A 17,583-nucleotide genomic window follows, 5' to 3' on the forward strand; every position below is an offset into this window, starting at 1 on the left:
TATGAGTATAATAAGTCATATCAGTTGAAATGAACGGAGTAAAAAACGGCTTCATCAATACAGAGAATAATACAGACTGTATTACTTATGAAAGCCTATAGGGTTGGTGGCACACAAATGAGATGGCTGGAACAAAAATAATAATGATGCAAATCCATTTGGTATATTTTAAACAAATCATCTCTAAACTATATCTTGCACCACGCCGTTGTACTTATTTATTGATAAAGTCATCTATGACTAAAAAACATGGGCACAGTTTTCAGATGTGATTGTCTTGAAAGTTCCGCCTCTCTCCTCTAGGTGACAGTAGCCAGCTGTTCACCTGCACTCATCCTAAACGAAGAAGTGAATGAGGGACGCACCCGGAACTGCGTGTTAGTAAAGCAGACTGTCAATGGAGGATTTGAGGAGCTTTTGTCTTTTCATCTAGCTGGACGGACGGACGGACGGAGGGAGGCGCGGCGGTTGCAAGACAGCCATGCAGGCGCTGCAGTGCGGTTGATTGTGTGACGGAGCTGCGGACGCACCATGATTCCCGTGCCCCTGCTGGTGTGCGTCCTGGCCGGCTGGTGCGCCATGTACCTAGCGGACACGCTGCTCCGCGTAAGAAAACACTAAACAAACGTGCTCCAAGTTAAGACTAAAAACCACAACTGGTGAACGGGCTTAAGATGCTACATGCACCAAAAGTAATCAACTCATTCAGTCCCAGCCCAATAAAAATGGATGTTTGACGTCCATCGTCGTCAATGGCAGTGAATGGGTAGTGGAGTACATCAACTTGTGTTCAAAGAAGACTCAAGACAAATCACTGGTTCTACTCATTTTCTTAGAAAGTACAGATGGGCAGTACATTAGCACAGTGTCAATACCCATTTGAAGGTCATTTTTATCTGGTGGCGGTAGAAAAACAAAGCAGTGAGACAATGTGTTTTCTAATGTAGTGAGGAAAAGTCAGAAGAAAAGAAAATAACACAAAGTGTAGAAACCTGAAAAAAATGAACTTTGCCAAAAGCTACAATTTGGTCTTATTGAATTGAGTGAATTTGACGATGACCAAATCAAGCAAAGAAAAGCCCATCCCATCTGTTGATAACATTTGGATGGACACAGCAGAAGGCTCCATACGACACGTGCTGAAAAGTAACATTGTCTCGCAGTCGTCGCCGACTCATCGGATCGGCTACGAGTCGTGGCTGGCCAGACGAGGGTTGACGCTGTCCCCGTTCCACATCAGGTGGCAGACGACCATTTTCAACCCACTGTTTGCGTACTGCGCGCGCATTCATCCGCGAGCGCTCTACCTCTGGTGAGTGAGGCGTTCCGGTTGGGGTGGGTGAGGTGCATTTCGCGAGGAGCGCAACTTTGCGGTTCTCCAGGTTCAACAGCGGCCTGGTGTTCGGTGTGGCGGCCATGTTGGCGTCTGCGGTGCTGCTGGTGAAGACGCTGCAGGGGACCCTGGCTCAGATGACCACAGACAATCCGCGCATGGGAGCCCAGCAGGCCCTGCAGGTGGTGGTATGTGTCCCGGCAAGAGCAATTTGAGCAAATTGTCGCCGTGACTTGAAGACAAAATGATGTTCTTCAGGTTCCTGGTGTCAACCTACCCACGAGTCACCTGGCATACTTCTTCCTTGCGCTGTTGCTCAGCGGCATCATACACGAGCTGGGCCACGCGGTGGCGGCATTGAGGTACGCCAACCGCGCCTTTGAATGGTTGGCCAAAGTCAAAGCAAGTTGAGCAAACCAAAGTCAACCCGTGTGGCCGCAGGGAGCAGGTACGAGTCAACGGCTTCGGCGTGTTTGTGTTCGTGGTGTATCCCGGCGCCTTCGTGGACCTCTTCACGACGCACCTCAACATATTGTCGCCCGCCCAGCAGCTGCGAATCTTCTGTGCCGGTGAGGAAAATGGTTCATTGTCATTGAAGCTTGCGAAGGGCAGCAAAGAGTGGCTGTTGAGGCTTTTGCCTGCTGTGTGACTTTCTGCAACCAGCCTTGATGATTTGCTCCCGTTGTGTACAGATGCAACATGTGCTGCACATTACCCAGCTTTTTTCCCCCTCCCTCCCTCCCTCCCTCCCTCCCTCCCTCCCTCGTAAGCAGCTGCGTTGGTCCCAAAAGGAAAAAGACTCCCAATATAATTCCAAGAGCTGGTTTAACTTTTGGTTGAATTTTCTCTCTTCTAACAATGACCTCGGTCGATGGAGGCCTTTGAGCGCAAAGCTCTGGTTTTGTTTCCGAAACATATTTTGTGTCTCTTCTGCTCAGGAGTGTGGCATAATTTCGTGTTGTGCATAGTGGCCCTGGTATTGCTCTTCCTCTTGCCGCTCTTCCTGTTCCCGTTGTACTCCAGCGGCGGCGGGGCGCTGGTAACGCAGGTGGCGCAGGTGAGTCCAAATCTTCCCCAGGGTGCCTTTCCAAAGCGCTAAATCGGACTATGTCGGTGCGGGCGCACGTCAGGGCTCGGCGGCCGACGGGCCCCGGGGCCTCTCGGCGGGGGACATCGTGACGGGCCTGGAGGAGTGTGACGTGGCGGGGACGGATGACTGGAACGGCTGCCTGTCTCGGCTCGCCCGCGCACCGCAGACGGGCTACTGCGTGCCGACTGCCGGCCTCCTGCGGCCCAGCTGGGCCCACGGACGAGGTCGGCAAATTGTTTTAACCCTCAGGCAGGCCCTGTCTCCAATTGAAAAAAGCATTTTCTGTGCAAGATTAAAGAGCAGATGGCGTGAAGGAACCTGCTGGAATTGTAATGAGTTTTGTTTTGTTTTCCCGCCCAAAGCCTTCAAGCGGCTGGATGGGACGTTGGACTGCTGCAGCAACAACAGCCTGACGGACCTTTGCTTCTCTTACGTGAAAGGGCCCGCTGCTGAGAGAGAGGTGAAGACGCAGAGTGAATTGGCCACTTTCTGGGCTTTGGCACGGTGACTCCTTTTTCCTCCTGCAGTACGCCTGCATGCCGGTGCGCAAAATGGTGACCGGCACGCAGGTGTGCCACAGCGACCGTGACTGCCACGCTCACCTGGGCGGCGGCGGCGGCGGCGTCTGCGTTACGCCCTCCCTGCAGAACCAGACCCGCTTCATCCGGGTGGCGCACCCCCCCGCCGCGCCCATGCTCTTCGTGGGGTACCCTCCGCATCTCCAGCACGCCGGTACGTCGGTACAAAGACTCGGTACTTGTTAAGCTGCTCAGAAGGGCTTCAGTGCAGCCCTTCCCTGAAATGAGCACCAAACGTTTGACATTGATTCACAGTGAGTCTGACCAACTTTGTACCCCGCTTTGGTTTCCTCCACTTGGACCTACCCATCTTTTTGGAGACATTCTGCAAGTATCCTTTTTCCTTTGGACCTTTTGAGTTGGCCAAAGCGACGGGCAAACTATTTTGAGTTGTGCATTCCTTATGGCCCCGCCTCCCAGGTACGTGTTTTCCCTGTCAGGCGCCTTGGCGGTGGTTAACTCGGTGCCGTGCTTTGCTCTGGACGGCCAGTGGATGCTGAACGCTTTGCTGGAGGCGGCGCTGGCTGGCGTTGTGCCGGAGCGGCGCAAGCGCGAACTGTTGGCCTTCTTCCTGCTGTTGGCCGGCAGCGCCCTGCTGGCCGCCAACGTGGCGCTGGGCTTGTGGATGGTGACGGCCCGCTAAGTCCAAAACTGGGGAAGGGAGCACGTGAGTGTGCGCCCGTCCGTCCGAGTGTGTCTATCTTCAAATCTTTCAATAAAGTGCTGCCGGCCGTTGCGATGCCAAAGGGACGTGTCTGCTCAATGTTGAGACTCGTTGATTTTGCGGTGGCGCTTCTGCGCAGCCCGGCCTCTCGTTGACAGTCTTAAAAAATGCTCGCTCGCTCGCCGACGCTGTTTGTGTTGGGATCAAATTTGAAGGTCCACCCATTCATCCCAGTCTGTGTGTTTTTGCTCATTTCGCACTATTTGTGTTGGGATAAGATTCGAAGGTCCATTTCGCGTTAACGGCAGCCTGCCGAGAGTTTGGCCAAAGAGGAGCGGCCGGGAAGACTAACGAGGTGTTAATGGAGTTTGGCAAATCCCAAGGTTGGCACCCAAAGCGTTTCAGCGCGCTCCTTTGGTTGTTTTGCAACTCTCCATGTGCTTTCTCATGGCCTTGTTGAACCAAATTAGTAGACTAAATGACTGCTCTAATAAAAACAAACGGGCAAACTCCCAGATGTTTGGACATCGAAGAATGAAGAAGAACTCATCTTGCATAAGAACGCTCATACTGGAAAAGCGTTGAACCCTCATTTCGTTTCCAACAATTTGAGTCCAATTGCAAATTGTGAACCTTCCCGACCGACTTGAATGGCAGCAGCGCTTATTTTCAAGTAAGTTGCTAGTCTGGAAGGAAGTAGGCGCGCCACCGCGAGCTCTCATTTGGCGGCCTTTCATCAAGCTCTCCTTTCCTTCCTATCGCGTGATCTCGATAAGCGACATCGAGAGAGAGAGAGAGAGAGAGAGAGAGCCGTGCGCTCGCTCATGATTGATGACCATTGCAGGAAGTCTATAAAAGGACACTGCGGCCGGCCCGCGCCTCAAACCCTAATGAGCGCATGTGGAAACGGCTCTTCCCTGCCTGCCTGCGGCGGGATGAGCAGATGGCTGCTTTGGGCTGGGCCAAGCCCGGCCCGGCCCGGCCGGGCGTCCAATCATGACCAACCTTTCCCTTGGTCTGTGTCGCGGGATTCCATGGACGCCGTGCGGTCCCCGTGTATGAATAAAAATGAAACACTTTTAATCTAAAAAATAAAATATGGGAAAAATACAAAAATTACAGATGAAGAATTTTTTATATATTTGAGAAAAATATGAAAATATTACAAATGAAATACCATCATGTCACACTACGTGAGTAGTTGGAAAAAGGCACGCTTCTCTAAAACGCGTACATCTGCTGCTGGAAGTCTGCTGGAGGCCATCACCAGCTGACACGCACACACCGGGAGGGTGGAGTGACGGACGGCAGGAGGGGCGGTCTGCTTGAAGAGCCAGCCCATCAGAAGTTAGAGGAGCTGCAGAGAGAGCAGAAGGTAAGCGCAATTTCTCACTGTCAAGTTCCACCTCATCCTTATATTTTGGGCCTCGATTAGGGTGCCACCTTGGAAATGATGGAAGCGGAGCGTTTGAGCGCTGGTGGGGGCAGCCCGGGGGCCAAACCCTTGCGGGGCCACAGCCGGCGCTACAGGATGGCCTTGATTGTGTGCGCCTGTCTCTGTGGGATTCTGCTGCTTGCGCTCATCTTGGGTGAGTGAGTGAGTGAGTGAGTTCCTACACGCACTCTCCTTCACGGTGCATGATCATTTGCCGAGTGCGCAGACAAGAATATGGGGAGCCCAAGTGAGGTAGGTCCCGGCTGGTGTGGCTCTATTTCTGGTTGCTCTAAGGTTTCAGCATACCCTGCGCTGTGCTCTGGCCTCTCCCAATCTCACTCAGCCTTTTGGGACGGCAGAAACACGCAAAGACTGCAATTTGGCTTCTGGGATGTGCTCAAGCCTTCAACTGCCTTCAAACAAACAAACAAACCCCAAAACGGCTGCTTGATACCTAAAACAAAATCAAAAAATGACATGGCTTGAAGAAGCCAAGCTTCATCTTGAGTTTACTAAACAAACTAAAACTATTTCTTTTTGTTTTGTTGCTCAGTGAAGAATTCTACTCCACCATACTGAGTGAACTTTTTTTGTATCTTTCACTTGCTCAAACCTTAAAGTTAATTCTAAAGCTAAAGAAACTCAAGTGAAACAACCCATTTTCTCCTAAATAAATACTAACAAATCTACTCTGAAACAAATGAAAAAAAACGATTTTCAGCAGGAAATGTCTAAAAGCAGCCATCTTGCTTGAGTTCCCAAAGGCCGCATCCTTCAAGTTTTGCCTTCATATACCAGCACCAGCTTCAAAGGAGAACATTGGACATCCAGGCTGCCTGCCGCATGTTGGACAACATGAAGCCTTTTTGCCAAATGTCTAATTTTACCCGACAAAGTCCAGAAGTGCTACGGCTCACCTTGGGGAAGTTGCGGTTTTTCAACACGGCCATGACATTCAAACCCGCGACTAGGGCAACACTCGCATCATCCCAAACAGTTTTGCTTGTCTGGTATATTTAGCAAGATTTGGAGCGTTGTGCTCGAGTGCACGCGCGCGTCACGCCCTCTTGTGGCGGCGCCAAAGTGTAATTACGCAAGCCCACTCCAAAGCCAAGCCTCGGCTCCTCGGCTCCTCGGCCGCACACAAGAATGCCAAGTGTTCCGTTTTTTGCTTCATGCAATTGCTTTGCTCATGCGGGGTCATGCAGCGTGGAAATTCTACTGTCAAAATGAGGCGTTGCCAGCTTGAGACACAAACTCAGTGTCCTCCTTTGTGTCCTTTGAATTCTTGATGGGCTTGCAAACACGCTATGACCGCCTGGGAAACATTGGGATGGATACCCGTGGCCTTGAGTTTGTCCGGTCCCCATGGTGTCCTTTCTTGCCCTCAGTTTCCCAAAGAAGCAAACAGCAGCAGTTCTGTCTGACTCCAGAGTGCATCGAGGCAGGTGAGAGCAACAGCCTATCTTTTTTCTTCTATATTTTCCACGGCCTTGTCTCATGTAAGGTGATGATTTCTCTCTAGCTGGAGCCATTCTAAGTAAAATGGACAAATCGGTGGACCCTTGCGAGGATTTCTACATGTTCTCCTGCGGCGGCTGGTTGGAGAAAAATCCCATTCCCGAAGACTCATCCACGTACGGGATCTATCCGTGGCTTCGCCAGCAGGTGGACCTGCGGCTCAAAGGTACTCGACATGGAGGGGGGGGGAGTGAGGGGTTGGGAGGTTGAGGTTCAAAGTTGTTGTCTCCCAGAGTTACTGGAAGCTCCCACTGAGGCCAAAGAGTTAGAGGCGGTGACCAAGGCCAAGATCCTCTACCGCTCCTGCATAAACGAGAGTGAGCACCACACAAAAGTGCCGCCGTTGAATAATGACGCCAAAGCAAATGGTCAGCAACACATTTCCCACTTGCTTCTCTTTTGTCCTATTTTCAGGTTTACTGGAGGAGCTGGATGCACAGCCCATGCTGAGGACGCTGCAGGAGCCCGACTTCCGCTGGCCCGTTTTGGGCGAGGGCCTAGGCGGCGATTTCCGCTGGGCCGAGCGAGACTGGAACCTCCTGCGGACGCTGGCCCGCGTCAGGAACCGGCACAGCAAGAGCGTCCTCATCCGCATCTTCGTCTCCCCTGATGACAAGAACTCCTCCAAATACATCATCAAGGTACATCATTGTGGGACTTTTGCCTCCCCCAGATGCTAAAGGCAACCAAGTGCACTCACGTGTGATGTGGACTGTGATGGACCATGGAACAAGCTGCGTGCTTTATTGCTGCTTTTATTATTTTTGCTGTTGTTTTATGCTCCAGTGAAAATAAAAACAAACTCCAGATGTGTTTTTTTTCTCACAGCTGGATCAGGCCTCCTTGTGTCTGCCGTCAAGGGAGGACTACATCACCAATACCTCAGCTGCACAGACGGTGACTTACAAGAACTTGATTTGGCTTATTTGAGGTTGAATTGATGACAGTTGCACCAATTCCCAGTTAACATGAGTTTCCAACGATATCTTTTTTGAACATTTTATTTTACATGTGAGGTCAATGATGAGAAATGTTTTGCCATTCTTGTTTGAGTCACAAAAACCTGGCATTTGAACAGGGGTGTGTCGACTTTTTCTATATTGATCTAAGAAAAAAATCCTGCATTGTGTTTGTGTGTCTGCAGTACCGCGCGGCCTTGTTGAGCTTGATGGTGGACACGGCCGTGATGCTGGGTGCTCCCCAGAAAGCGGCGCGGGTCCAGATGGAAGAAGTGCTCAACTTTGAGACCAAACTAGCTCATGTAAACAAAACTCGAGCAATATATCACAAGCTGCACACACACACACACACACACACACACACACATTTTGTTTTGTGTCTCACTGGCACAGATGATCATTCCCTACGAGAACCGCACGAGCGAGAACATGTACAACAGATACACGCTGTCCCGACTTCAACGCCAGCTACCGCAGGTACTTTCCTTCATTTCATTTGATTCTTTTGTATTAAATTGCTTTGAGTCAGCTTTTGATGATGATGACGATGATGAAGGGGTGGAAAAGGACACTCACTTTGTGTCAAAGACGCATACGATCACATTGTGATCATCTCCTCCCTCAGCTGAACTGGTTGTTTTTAGTCAAGTCGGTGGTGGAGTCTGACAGCGAGCCGTCTCGCGTGGTCTCCTCCTCTGAACCTGTCATTGTACGGGCGCCGCAGTACTTGCGGGACCTTGTGGAGCTCCTCAACGTCACCCACCCGAGGTAGATGCATGCAGGGGCTTCCTGTCACTCGCGATGGCCCAATCCATCCATCAACTGAGGAGGTTCATGAATGTCTCTCAGGACGGTGGCTAACTATGTGCAGTGGAGAGCGGTTTTCTCTAAGCTGACCACCCTCAGCCGCCGCTTCCTCTACCGATATCTGGACTACGCCAGGGTCGGTCGGCGCCGTTCCGATTCCACCCAGACCGCGAGGAATCCCGCTGGCGCTGATGCTCGTGACCTGCTTTGGCAGGTTACCACGGGTACCACTTCTCTGACACCGCGTTGGGACAAGTGCATCAACTACGTTGAGAACTCGCTCCTCTACGCCACGGGCCGCCTCTTTGTCGACAACCACTTCCAGGAGGACAAGAAACACATGGTGGGCATTTTCTCTTTCTCTCTCTCTCACGACGACGGTTTGAGCCGCGTGAAGGCTTCTGGCGTTCTGAAAAAGCCATCTCGGCAGATGGATGAGCTCATCGATGGCATTCGCTGGGCGTTCATCGACATGCTACAGAAAGAGAACGACTGGATGGACGAGGTGACCAAGACGAGAGCCGTGGAAAAGGTAAGCGCGCCGCACCAGCTTCCTTGCCTTGCTTCCTTCTGGGCGATGCTTTGGAGTCACTTTGTTGGGCCTCAGGCGCACGCCGTCCTGGCCAAAGTGGGCTACCCCGAGTTCATCCTCAACGACACCTACCTCAACCAGGACTTGAAGGAGGTCAGTGAGCCGCCGCCTCCCGTCACGGCCACGGCTTTGCGGAAACCAACCGTTGCGCCAAATTCCAGCTGGACTTTGATGAGAACGACTACTACGGCAACGTGATGCAGACGCTGAAGTTCATCGCTCAGTTTGACGTGGCCTGGCTTCGAAAGACAGTCCCGCGCACGGAGTGAGCTGTAAAAGACGAAGCTGATGTTTTGCCAAATGGAACGGGAGGCTTGACGGAGCTGCCGGGTCTTTGTTTTGCCTTGCAGGTGGTTCACTAACCCGACCACAGTTAACGCCTTCTACAGTTCCTCCACCAACCAGATCCGTAAGGATTCGTTTTGTCCACCAAACTGAGAGCTATGTCGATTTGACTTGACCAAGCAATCTCTGGTGTTTGTCACCTCAGGATTCCCTGCCGGTGAGCTTCAGAAGCCCTTCTTTTGGGGCAAGGACTATCCCAGGTGAAATGACGTGACCGACCACACGCTAGCTAGACGTCTCAGAGCAGACAGAGCTCCACTAGATGGCATCAGCGGACTAAACCGTCCTCTGCCGTCTTGCAGGTCTTTGAGCTACGGCGCCATCGGCGTGATTGTCGGCCACGAGCTGACGCACGGCTTCGACAGCAACGGTGAGTACGCAGCCGGCCGCGAGTACGCGCAGCCATTTAACTGGAGCCTTTTCTCTGTTCTTTGCCAACCGAGCCAGGCCGTAAATATGACAAGGATGGCAATATGGACCAGTGGTGGAGCAACTCATCGGTGGCGGCCTTCACGGACAAGACTCAGTGCATGGTGGAGCAGTACAACAACTACTACTGGGAGGAGGCAGGATTAAATGTGAGCGTGACACTTTCTTCTTTTGTAGCTCTCATCTGAAGATCATGTAGTTGTTGGGAAGCAGCTATTGATGAATGTTTTTAAAGTACAATAAAAAAAATGTGCATCGCAAGTGCTGTGAGGGCTGTCGCGTCCGCAGGTCCGTGGGAAGAGGACGCTCGCGGAGAACATCGCAGACAACGGTGGAATGAGACAAGCCTTCAGGGTACCACCACGTTAGCGCAGGCGGCACTGAGGCAGGCAGCTCCAATTGTTGGTTTCCACCCACCTCAGGCGTACCGGCGCTGGGTGGATGATAACCGAGGAGGTGTGGAGGAGCCACTTCTGCCCGGCGTGGGACTGGACAATAACCAGCTCTTCTTCCTGAGCTACTCGCACGTAAGCAATGTTGGAATTTATTTCTAATTTAACATCAACTCAAGTGACTAATCTGACTCCAATTTGTGACCTTACCCAACTGCCACTCATCCAACAATATGCGGGCTCGGGGTCTGATCTCCTCGTGCTGCGCGTGTGCCCTCAGGTCCGCTGCAACGCGTTCAGAACCGAGGCCGCCAGGGACCAAGTGCAAAGTGGGGCGCATAGTCCACCAAAGTACAGGTGAGCGTATGAATGGGAGTTCAGCTACCCCGGACTTTCCTTCTTTTCCACTTCCAGCCCAGGCTAAATTGAGCTCCTCCCCGCCATGCAGTAAATGATTGATATTTTTCCCCGTGCCAGGGTGATTGGAGCGATGAGTAACTTTCCTGAATTCAGCAAGGCCTTCAACTGCCCCGACTCCTCAGCAATGAACAGAGGGGTGCAGTCCTGCCGAGTGTGGTGACCTTATTTTGTTTGTGAAAAGCAAATTGGAAATCTCACAAATGATGAAAATGAAGAAATCAATTACAGTCAAATAATCACTCATTAGAAACGATTACCTAAGTCATTTTAGAAGTCGTTACTGTACGATCGTATACTTGCATTACCTATATTTGACTTGATATTAACCCGAATATATGAGACTAATCATTGGGGGATAAAATCTAATTTGTATTTTTATTTATTCGTTTTTCAATGACCAAAATAAATGTGATTTTGTAACTTTAGATAAGTTGTGCAAATAGTTAACTCAGAAGCAGCTGAAGCTGTGATGTACATGTCGCCATGGCAACTGACTCAGCAGCCTTTCATTGTGAACTGAAGATGATGAATTATTTGATCAATAACAAGTCACAGATTCTGCTTAGCAACATGTTGCCCTGCAGGCCTGACCAGATGTTAGACCATGGATATTTTTCCCGATTTATTTTGACCTCTGTTATTGAGCAGTGGCGATTCATTACACACACACACACACACACACACATACTCTAGCCATTGTCTCACCCTTATAGATGCCACGTTGCCATAGCAACTCATTGTGACGTCGCTCTTATCAGGGTCACCCAAATGGGATTGTTTGAGTGACAGGCAGGCATCGCCGTTATTCAGCTGCATCTGTGGCCATCGCAGCGGCAAACGTTAATTAGCAAAACCAATCGCCCTGCGTGCGTGCGTGCGTGTAAATAAGCCATCTTTCAGCCATTGAAAGAGAGCAAATGCTGAGAATTGTTCATATTTATCTCAAAGTGTGAAGCCGCAGCGACTTTCTGAAAGGCGCAGTTTGAACAGTGCGCCAATTTGGCTACTTGGGCTTCCTCTAGTGGTCCGTGAAAGAAGCACTCGATTCATTTCAAACTATGCATGTTATAGAACAATAGTTTGTATTTAACATCACTTGTTGGGTGGTGAAGAAATATTGCCGGATGTTTTTTTGCCTTCTCTGTCACATTGCACGAAACGGTAACATTTACCCGTCGGCCTGTAATCCAATTTTGAGCCGGCCCCGCCCTTTCCTCAGCCTTCTGTCTTGGACAGCTGTAATGGAACCACCGAGTTTGAAAATGATCCCCTCGTCGTCATGGTCGAGATCCAGATACTTCATCGGATGTTTCTAAATTTAAGCGCGGCACACACGTGCCTATAACCCGAGCATTTGCTTGTATTAATCCTGTCATAATTATTTTTTGGGCCTTAGTTCGCTTTGTCGTTGTCAAATGAGGCTCTTATTTTGAAATCTTTCCTTCTGTATTGTGTGGAAAGTGCATGTGCGCGCGCGCGCGCGTGCACAAAGACGGCTAAACAGCGGCGCCGTGCTGGGCTGGGCTGGGCTGAGCTGAGCTGAGTGTTTAGGGGTGCAGGTACCAGATCTCGGTCTTACCAGAGATCTGAAGACGTATCTTAAGCAGGGATGCCCGCTGCAGCATCAGGTAGGCGGATGGAGGTCGGTTGGGGCGGGGGTCGCGAGCTGGCGACATGACTCAACCTAATTGTCGCTCTAATTTGTAAAGAGACTTCTTGACGGATGAGTGGAGGACCGTAGACCGAGCCGAGACTCTTCCCGGTAGCTCCGGGAATAAGCGCGTGAGCGCGCCCCCTCCCCGCATTGCAGATGCAGAGAAGTGTGGCGTGCTCGGATGCGCCCGGCCGCCCCTGATGCAGCTCGGCGCCGCCTCGGGGCTTTCCGCCGGCTGGGAGAGGCTGGGGGGGCCGCTGGGTGGGCCGCTGGGGGCTCCTCGGCCGCGCGCTGCCATGCTGCGCCAGGCGCTGCGCGCCGGCCTAAGCAGCGGCTTCCGAGCGCTCGGCCGCTTCGTGGCCAGCCAGCCGGTGCTGTTCGCCTCCGCGCCGGTGCTGCTGGCCGTGCTGCTGGGCGCCAGCTTCAGCCGCTACCGCGTGGAGGAGGACGTGCAGAGCCTGCTAGAGCCCAAGCACAGCCTGGCCAAGATCGAGGGCAACCTGGTGGACAGCCTTTTCCCCATCAACCACTCCAAGCACGCCCTCTACTCGGATCTGCAGACGCCCGGCCGCTACGGCCGCGTCATCGTCATCGCCCGGCGCGGGAGCCTGCTGGAGCCGCCCAATCTGGACGCCGTGCTCAAGGTAAAAGCCGCCGGCCCCGCCCCGCCCCGCCCCACGCCCACCCGCTCTCGTCTCTCTCAAGTCTCGACCCTCCGTTTGTCTTCTGCAAGTGGACAAGTGCGCAGACCACAAGCCACCCATTTTCCGAGGTATTAATAGCCAGTATATATCTAGGCCACTCAAATGCATCTTGCAGAGGTTTGATTGCATTGATGTATTTTCCCCACTATGACTTTATTGAGGTGTAAACTGACAAATGAGCTCACACGGAAAGCCAATTTGGATTTGAGTGTAAAATGAAAAGCAACAGGCAAATTGTAATGGAACAGCAGGAAAAAGTGGAGTGTATCCGGCTTGTTGCTAGGCAAACGTGTGGCTGTTGGGACTGTCGTCCTCTTGTCACGGCAGCTGCAGAGATATTGTGCTTCAAAAACTCAAACTCACAAATATGGCCAGAATTCAGCTTGCAGGCAAGGTTGTATTGTTCTCTCCAGTTAGCGAGATGATGGTGCCAAAGCACTACTTTTGTCATTGGCGACAGGGCTCTAATGGCACGCCGTTCGTTCCTTTCTTGCCAGCTGCACAGACTCATCTACCAGATGCAGGTGACGGTGCCCCCAAGCAGCCCCGACAGCTTCAACTACTCCTTCTCGCACCTGTGTCTCCCCGATGACAAGAAGGCGTGCATTGTGGACGACATCATCGGCGCCTTGGAGGAGATCCGCTCGGCCCGGGCCGCCAACCGCTCGGCGCCGATGCTCCGCTACCCCATTACGCGGCTGGCCGGCGGGCGCCGGGCATACATCGGCCACCAGCTGGGCGGCGTGCAAACGCGGGGCCCCGACGGCGAAGGGGTGCGCTCGGCCCAGGCGCTCCAGCTCACCTACTACCTGCAGGCGCGAGGCGGGCTGATGGAGGGCGTGGCCGGCCAATGGGAGAAGGCCTTCTGTGGCCGACTGCGGGACTTTGCGGCCCTGCACCCGCAGTTGGGCCTCTACCCGGCCACCTCGTCGTCCCTCGGTACAGACTTCCAGCTGTCCTCGGTGCTGGCGCGTCGCCCCCTGCTGGCCGGCTTGGGACTGTGCGGCGTCCTGGCCATCCTGTGCTGCTCCATGCGGGACTGCGTGCGCTCCAAGCCCTGGTTGGGCACGCTGGCCTTGCTCTCCGTCACACTGGCGGGACTGACGGCCGCCGGGATTCTCAACCTCAGCGGCTCCACCTACAACTCCACTTACCTGGGCATTCCCTTCGTCATGCTGGGTGAGTGAGTGAGTGAGTGAGTGAGCGCTAGTCTCCAGCAATGGGTTGTAGCCGTGATGCCGCCTACTACGTACGCCAGTTTCTTGCTTGTGAAACCGAGTGGAAAGATAACAGCAGTACTTGCAGACATCTGTTCTTTATCCTCTGCAAAGAATATTGCTGCAGCTTACTGAGGAGCCATGACGTGTTTTTTTGGGGGAGAATGCGGCCGAAATTGTGAGGTGCTGAAAAGATGTGAAAATTCATCTTGTAAGTCAGCCTGTGAGCTGTCATCTGAGGTGTGAAGTGCTTTGTCGTGTTGAGGTCGTACCAATGAGGTTTTTACGTGTGCCATGGCGAAACCACTGTCGCCGTGGCAACCAGAGTAGAAGCCACAAGCCGCGAGATGTACCCGCTGAAGCAGAGTGACTGCAATGTGATCATGAATTTTATGGTTTCTGCTTGGAAATCTCTTTGGGTAAAATAGTAAACAAAAGAAAGAACCTGCATTGGACGTTTTTACCACATTTTGAAAACATTTCATTTTAATAGCTCAATTTAGCTCATCGCAACAGTGTTGACGCTACACCTAATTTGATAAAAATGCCCCCCCCCCACCAGGTCACGGCCTCTTCGGCTCCTTCGAGATGCTGTCGTCGTGGCGACGCACGCGCGAGGACCAGCACGTGAAGGAGCGTGTGGCGAGCGTCTTCGAGGACGTCATGCCGCGCTTCTCGGGCTCGACGGTGCTCCACCTGATGACTTTGGGCTTGGCCGCCTCGCCGCTCACCAACATGGAGGCGGTGCGCCTCTTCTGCCGCACGGCCGCGCTCGCCGTGGCTGTCAGCTACGCCTACATGCTCTCCTTCTACAGCTCCTGCCTGGTCTTCACCGGCTACCTGGAGACGGGCTATCGACACGGCTGCTTTTGTCGACGAGTGCCCCGACAGGAACGGCTGGATTCCAAGCCAGCCTGGTACCGATGCCTGATGTACACCCGCTACCAGGATGAGGCGCAGACCGCCACTGGGACGCCGCACGGCCCGGGACACGCCCCTTACCCGGCCAATGTGGCGCAGGCGCGCACTTACGTGCACCCTCGGCCGGTCAACGACCAGCCGCCGAGCACGGCCGGCCACCCTCGGGCCTCCGACGCTCGCCCCCAGGACTCGCACCTTCTGCTGGGCTGTGTGAGGCGTTGCTACGGTGACTGGATCACCAACACTTACGTCAAGCCGTTCGTGGTGCTGCTCTACCTGGTCTACATCTCCTTTGGACTCATGGGCTTCCTGCAGGTGAGACATTTTTCAACTCAATCCAATGAGGAAAGATTTAAAGTTGAATTTGAACTGAATGAAAAAAGAGTGGGAAAACCATACTCTCAAGTCGAATAACAAAATTGGCCTCCTTGGCCTACTGTTTTGTTTTGCCGGCAGGTGGCCCAGGGCTCAGAACCCAGCGCACTGGTCGCCATGGACACAGCCACGGCATCGTACGCCCACGCCCAGCAGCTCTACTTCAGCTCCTACTCGCCCGTCATCGGCTTCTACATCTATGAGAGCGCCCCTTACTGGAATGCCACTGTGCAGAGTGACCTGCTGGAGTACGCCAAGGGCTTCCGGCGCATCAGCTGGCTGGAGGCCTACCTGGCCTACCTGGCGGAACGCAACCAGTCTGCCAGCTGCTCTCGGGAGAACTTCACTCACGCGCTTCGCCACGACTTCCTACGCGAGCCTCAGTTCGCCCACTTTGCCGACGACATCATCTTCGCCGAGCGGGGTCCGGGCCAGGAGCCCGAGGTGGCGGCGTCCCGCATCTTCCTGGTGGCCAAAACCACGGAGAACAAGCGGGAGGAGATGTCCATGCTGCTGGACACGTTGCGGCGCCTGTCGCTCACCTCCCGCGTGCGCTTCCTGGTCTTCAACCCATCCTTCGTCTACCTGGACCGCTATGCCGGCGCCGTCAGCGCACCCCTGCGCCACTCCCTCCTGGCCGCCCTCTTTCTGCTGGGCCTGTCCTCCCTGGCCTTGGTGGAGCCCCTGGTGTCGCTGTGGCTGGGGCTGACCCTGCTCTCGGTGCAGTTTGGCGTGCTGGGCTTCATGAGCCTGTGGGGCGTGGAGCTGGACTGCGCCTCCGTCTTGTGCCTGATCCTGGCATTGGGACACGCCGCCGACTGCAGCGGGCCGCTACTGTGTGGCTTTGCGGCGGGCCGGGGCGACGGCAGGACTCGCTGGGTGCGAGTGGCCCTGGAGAGGCACGGTGTGCCCTCACTACAAGCCTTGCTCTGCTACGGCGCCGCCCTGGCGCCGGTGGGCTCGGTGCGCTCCAACCTGACGCGCACGCTCTTCCGCTGCCTGGTGCTGACGGCCGGATGCTCCGCCCTGCACGCGCTGGCCTTCCTGCCCGCCCTGCTTACCTTCCTGCCGCCTTCCAAGAGCCGAGCCCGCCGGCCCGCCGCCGCCGGCGACGCCTTCCGGCAGGAGGCCGAGAGCTTGGAGATGGAAGACGGCACTCGGGTGGTCGACCAAATCACCACGGTCTGACCGTGGCGGAGAGGAAAAGGTGGACGGAGGAGCTGGACGTAGCGTTTCCATGGCAATGGGCAAACGACCAAAGAGCCGAGCTTAGGCACGGTCGATCTCATCGTTCGGCTGCTGCCGACTGTTTTGCTTTTGTATAGTCGAGCGCCGCTCTGTGTGGACAAAAGTTGTGGGATGCACCTCGCAATCGATGATAGGAACCTTCACATCTCATCAAGAACATTTCAGACAATGATCTGCTTCCAGGGCCTCCTTTGCTTGCAGTACGCAAAGTGCTGTCCCAGTTACTGAATCACCAAAAGAATTTGAGACAAACAAACACGAGTCATTTTAGGCGGACACTCCTCCACGTTTGCTTTCCATTTCCCGTAGGAGTCCCAATACTTTTGTTCATTTCAGCGTTCTTATCGGTCACAACACGAGGAGTTAATCAGCCGTATCTCTATACAAATGCCAGACAAATAAAGTCAGAGTGATTGAAAGCTGCTCCGGTTGTCCTTCCAACTGCAATGGTAAAACTTTTCTCGGTAAAATAAAGCTAACTTCATTTCAAAATGCTTCGCCCCACTTTCTTAGTCCTTAATCTAACAAAGTTGGCAAGGCCACACTGAAACCGCATTTCAAATCTCAGGAGCAGCACCGCCCCGCCACCACGACGACAACAACAACGTTCGGAACCAGAATGAAAAGCGATCCTTCGGGAACAAAGGTCGCTCACCCACATTAACACTGTTGCTCCTGTGTAATGATCCCATTTTGTCTGATGCCATTGAACAAAAGCTGGCGGACACCCGAGCCGTCGGCGCGGTTCACCGTGCACTGGCCTTGAGCACGTTTCAGTCCGCTTCACTTTACGGATGACCTCAAATTCACAGTCACACCCATGACTGTGGGTTTTGTATTTGGCCAAGGGGAATTCATTTCACAGTTGAGCCCAAGCATTTGATACAATCCGAACATTT

At 53.3% G+C, this 17,583-nt stretch overlaps 3 protein-coding genes across 5 annotated transcripts; all 3 read left to right on the forward strand.

Moving 5' to 3' along the window:
* Nucleotides 1-315: 315 nt before the first annotated feature.
* On the forward strand, nt 316-4,289 carry mbtps2 (membrane-bound transcription factor peptidase, site 2). The gene is made up of 11 exons (XM_085939204.1): nt 316-606; nt 1,164-1,312; nt 1,383-1,521; nt 1,592-1,695; nt 1,775-1,902; nt 2,272-2,390; nt 2,464-2,647; nt 2,786-2,883; nt 2,951-3,155; nt 3,257-3,332; nt 3,422-4,289. The coding sequence occupies exons 1-11, from the start codon at nt 532-534 to the stop codon at nt 3,642-3,644; spliced, it is 1,500 nt and encodes a 499-aa protein (XP_085795330.1). The 5' UTR covers nt 316-531; the 3' UTR covers nt 3,645-4,289.
* Nucleotides 4,290-5,014: 725 nt separating this feature from the next.
* Nucleotides 5,015-10,995, forward strand: phex (phosphate regulating endopeptidase homolog, X-linked). Its single transcript, XM_085939187.1, has 23 exons — nt 5,015-5,040; nt 5,101-5,254; nt 6,492-6,548; nt 6,626-6,787; nt 6,855-6,938; nt 7,036-7,262; nt 7,450-7,518; nt 7,766-7,882; nt 7,974-8,057; nt 8,206-8,348; nt 8,430-8,523; nt 8,602-8,730; nt 8,818-8,919; nt 8,995-9,072; nt 9,141-9,244; nt 9,330-9,388; nt 9,470-9,524; nt 9,627-9,694; nt 9,772-9,902; nt 10,042-10,107; nt 10,176-10,280; nt 10,426-10,502; nt 10,623-10,995. Exons 2-23 carry the CDS (start codon nt 5,116-5,118, stop codon nt 10,723-10,725), a joined length of 2,253 nt encoding a protein of 750 aa, XP_085795313.1. The 5' UTR covers nt 5,015-5,040; nt 5,101-5,115; the 3' UTR covers nt 10,726-10,995.
* A 1,405-nt stretch (nt 10,996-12,400) lies between these two features.
* Nucleotides 12,401-17,141, forward strand: ptchd1 (patched domain containing 1). Of its 3 annotated transcripts, none has more exons than XM_085939571.1 (5): nt 12,401-12,456; nt 12,494-12,863; nt 13,421-14,102; nt 14,703-15,376; nt 15,518-17,141. In XM_085939571.1, the coding sequence occupies exons 1-5, from the start codon at nt 12,401-12,403 to the stop codon at nt 16,622-16,624; spliced, it is 2,889 nt and encodes a 962-aa protein (XP_085795697.1). In that variant the 3' UTR covers nt 16,625-17,141. The 3 variants fall into 3 exon arrangements, with proteins under 3 accessions (XP_085795697.1, XP_085795695.1, XP_085795696.1); XM_085939569.1 differs by adding an exon at nt 12,953-12,991 and having other exon boundaries at nt 12,420-12,863; XM_085939570.1 differs by having other exon boundaries at nt 12,420-12,863.
* The last annotated feature ends 442 nt before the right edge of the window (nt 17,142-17,583 follow it).

The sequence above is a fragment of the Syngnathus leptorhynchus genome, chromosome 19 (genome assembly GCF_054491065.1).
Source record: "Syngnathus leptorhynchus isolate UIUO chromosome 19, UIUO_Slep, whole genome shotgun sequence".
In the NCBI taxonomy this organism is placed as follows: domain Eukaryota; kingdom Metazoa; phylum Chordata; class Actinopteri; order Syngnathiformes; family Syngnathidae; genus Syngnathus; species Syngnathus leptorhynchus.

Bases quoted from the DNA above. Each gene is read 5' to 3' on its own strand.
- mbtps2 (XM_085939204.1), top strand. From the start codon at position 532: ATGATTCCCGTGCCCCTGCTGGTGTGCGTCCTGGCCGGCTGGTGCGCC. The intron at 1,903-2,271 runs GTGAGGAAAATG...TCTTCTGCTCAG, and splicing joins GCTGCGAATCTTCTGTGCCG to GAGTGTGGCATAATTTCGTG. The intron at 2,391-2,463 runs GTGAGTCCAAAT...GGCGCACGTCAG, and splicing joins TGGTAACGCAGGTGGCGCAG to GGCTCGGCGGCCGACGGGCC.
- phex (XM_085939187.1), top strand. From the start codon at position 5,116: ATGATGGAAGCGGAGCGTTTGAGCGCTGGTGGGGGCAGCCCGGGGGCC. The intron at 6,549-6,625 runs GTGAGAGCAACA...ATTTCTCTCTAG, and splicing joins TCCAGAGTGCATCGAGGCAG to CTGGAGCCATTCTAAGTAAA. The intron at 7,519-7,765 runs GTGACTTACAAG...GTGTGTCTGCAG, and splicing joins ATACCTCAGCTGCACAGACG to TACCGCGCGGCCTTGTTGAG.
- ptchd1 (XM_085939569.1), top strand. From the start codon at position 12,420: ATGCAGCTCGGCGCCGCCTCGGGGCTTTCCGCCGGCTGGGAGAGGCTG. The intron at 12,992-13,420 runs GTATTAATAGCC...CTTTCTTGCCAG, and splicing joins CAAGCCACCCATTTTCCGAG to CTGCACAGACTCATCTACCA. The intron at 15,377-15,517 runs GTGAGACATTTT...TTTTGCCGGCAG, and splicing joins GACTCATGGGCTTCCTGCAG to GTGGCCCAGGGCTCAGAACC.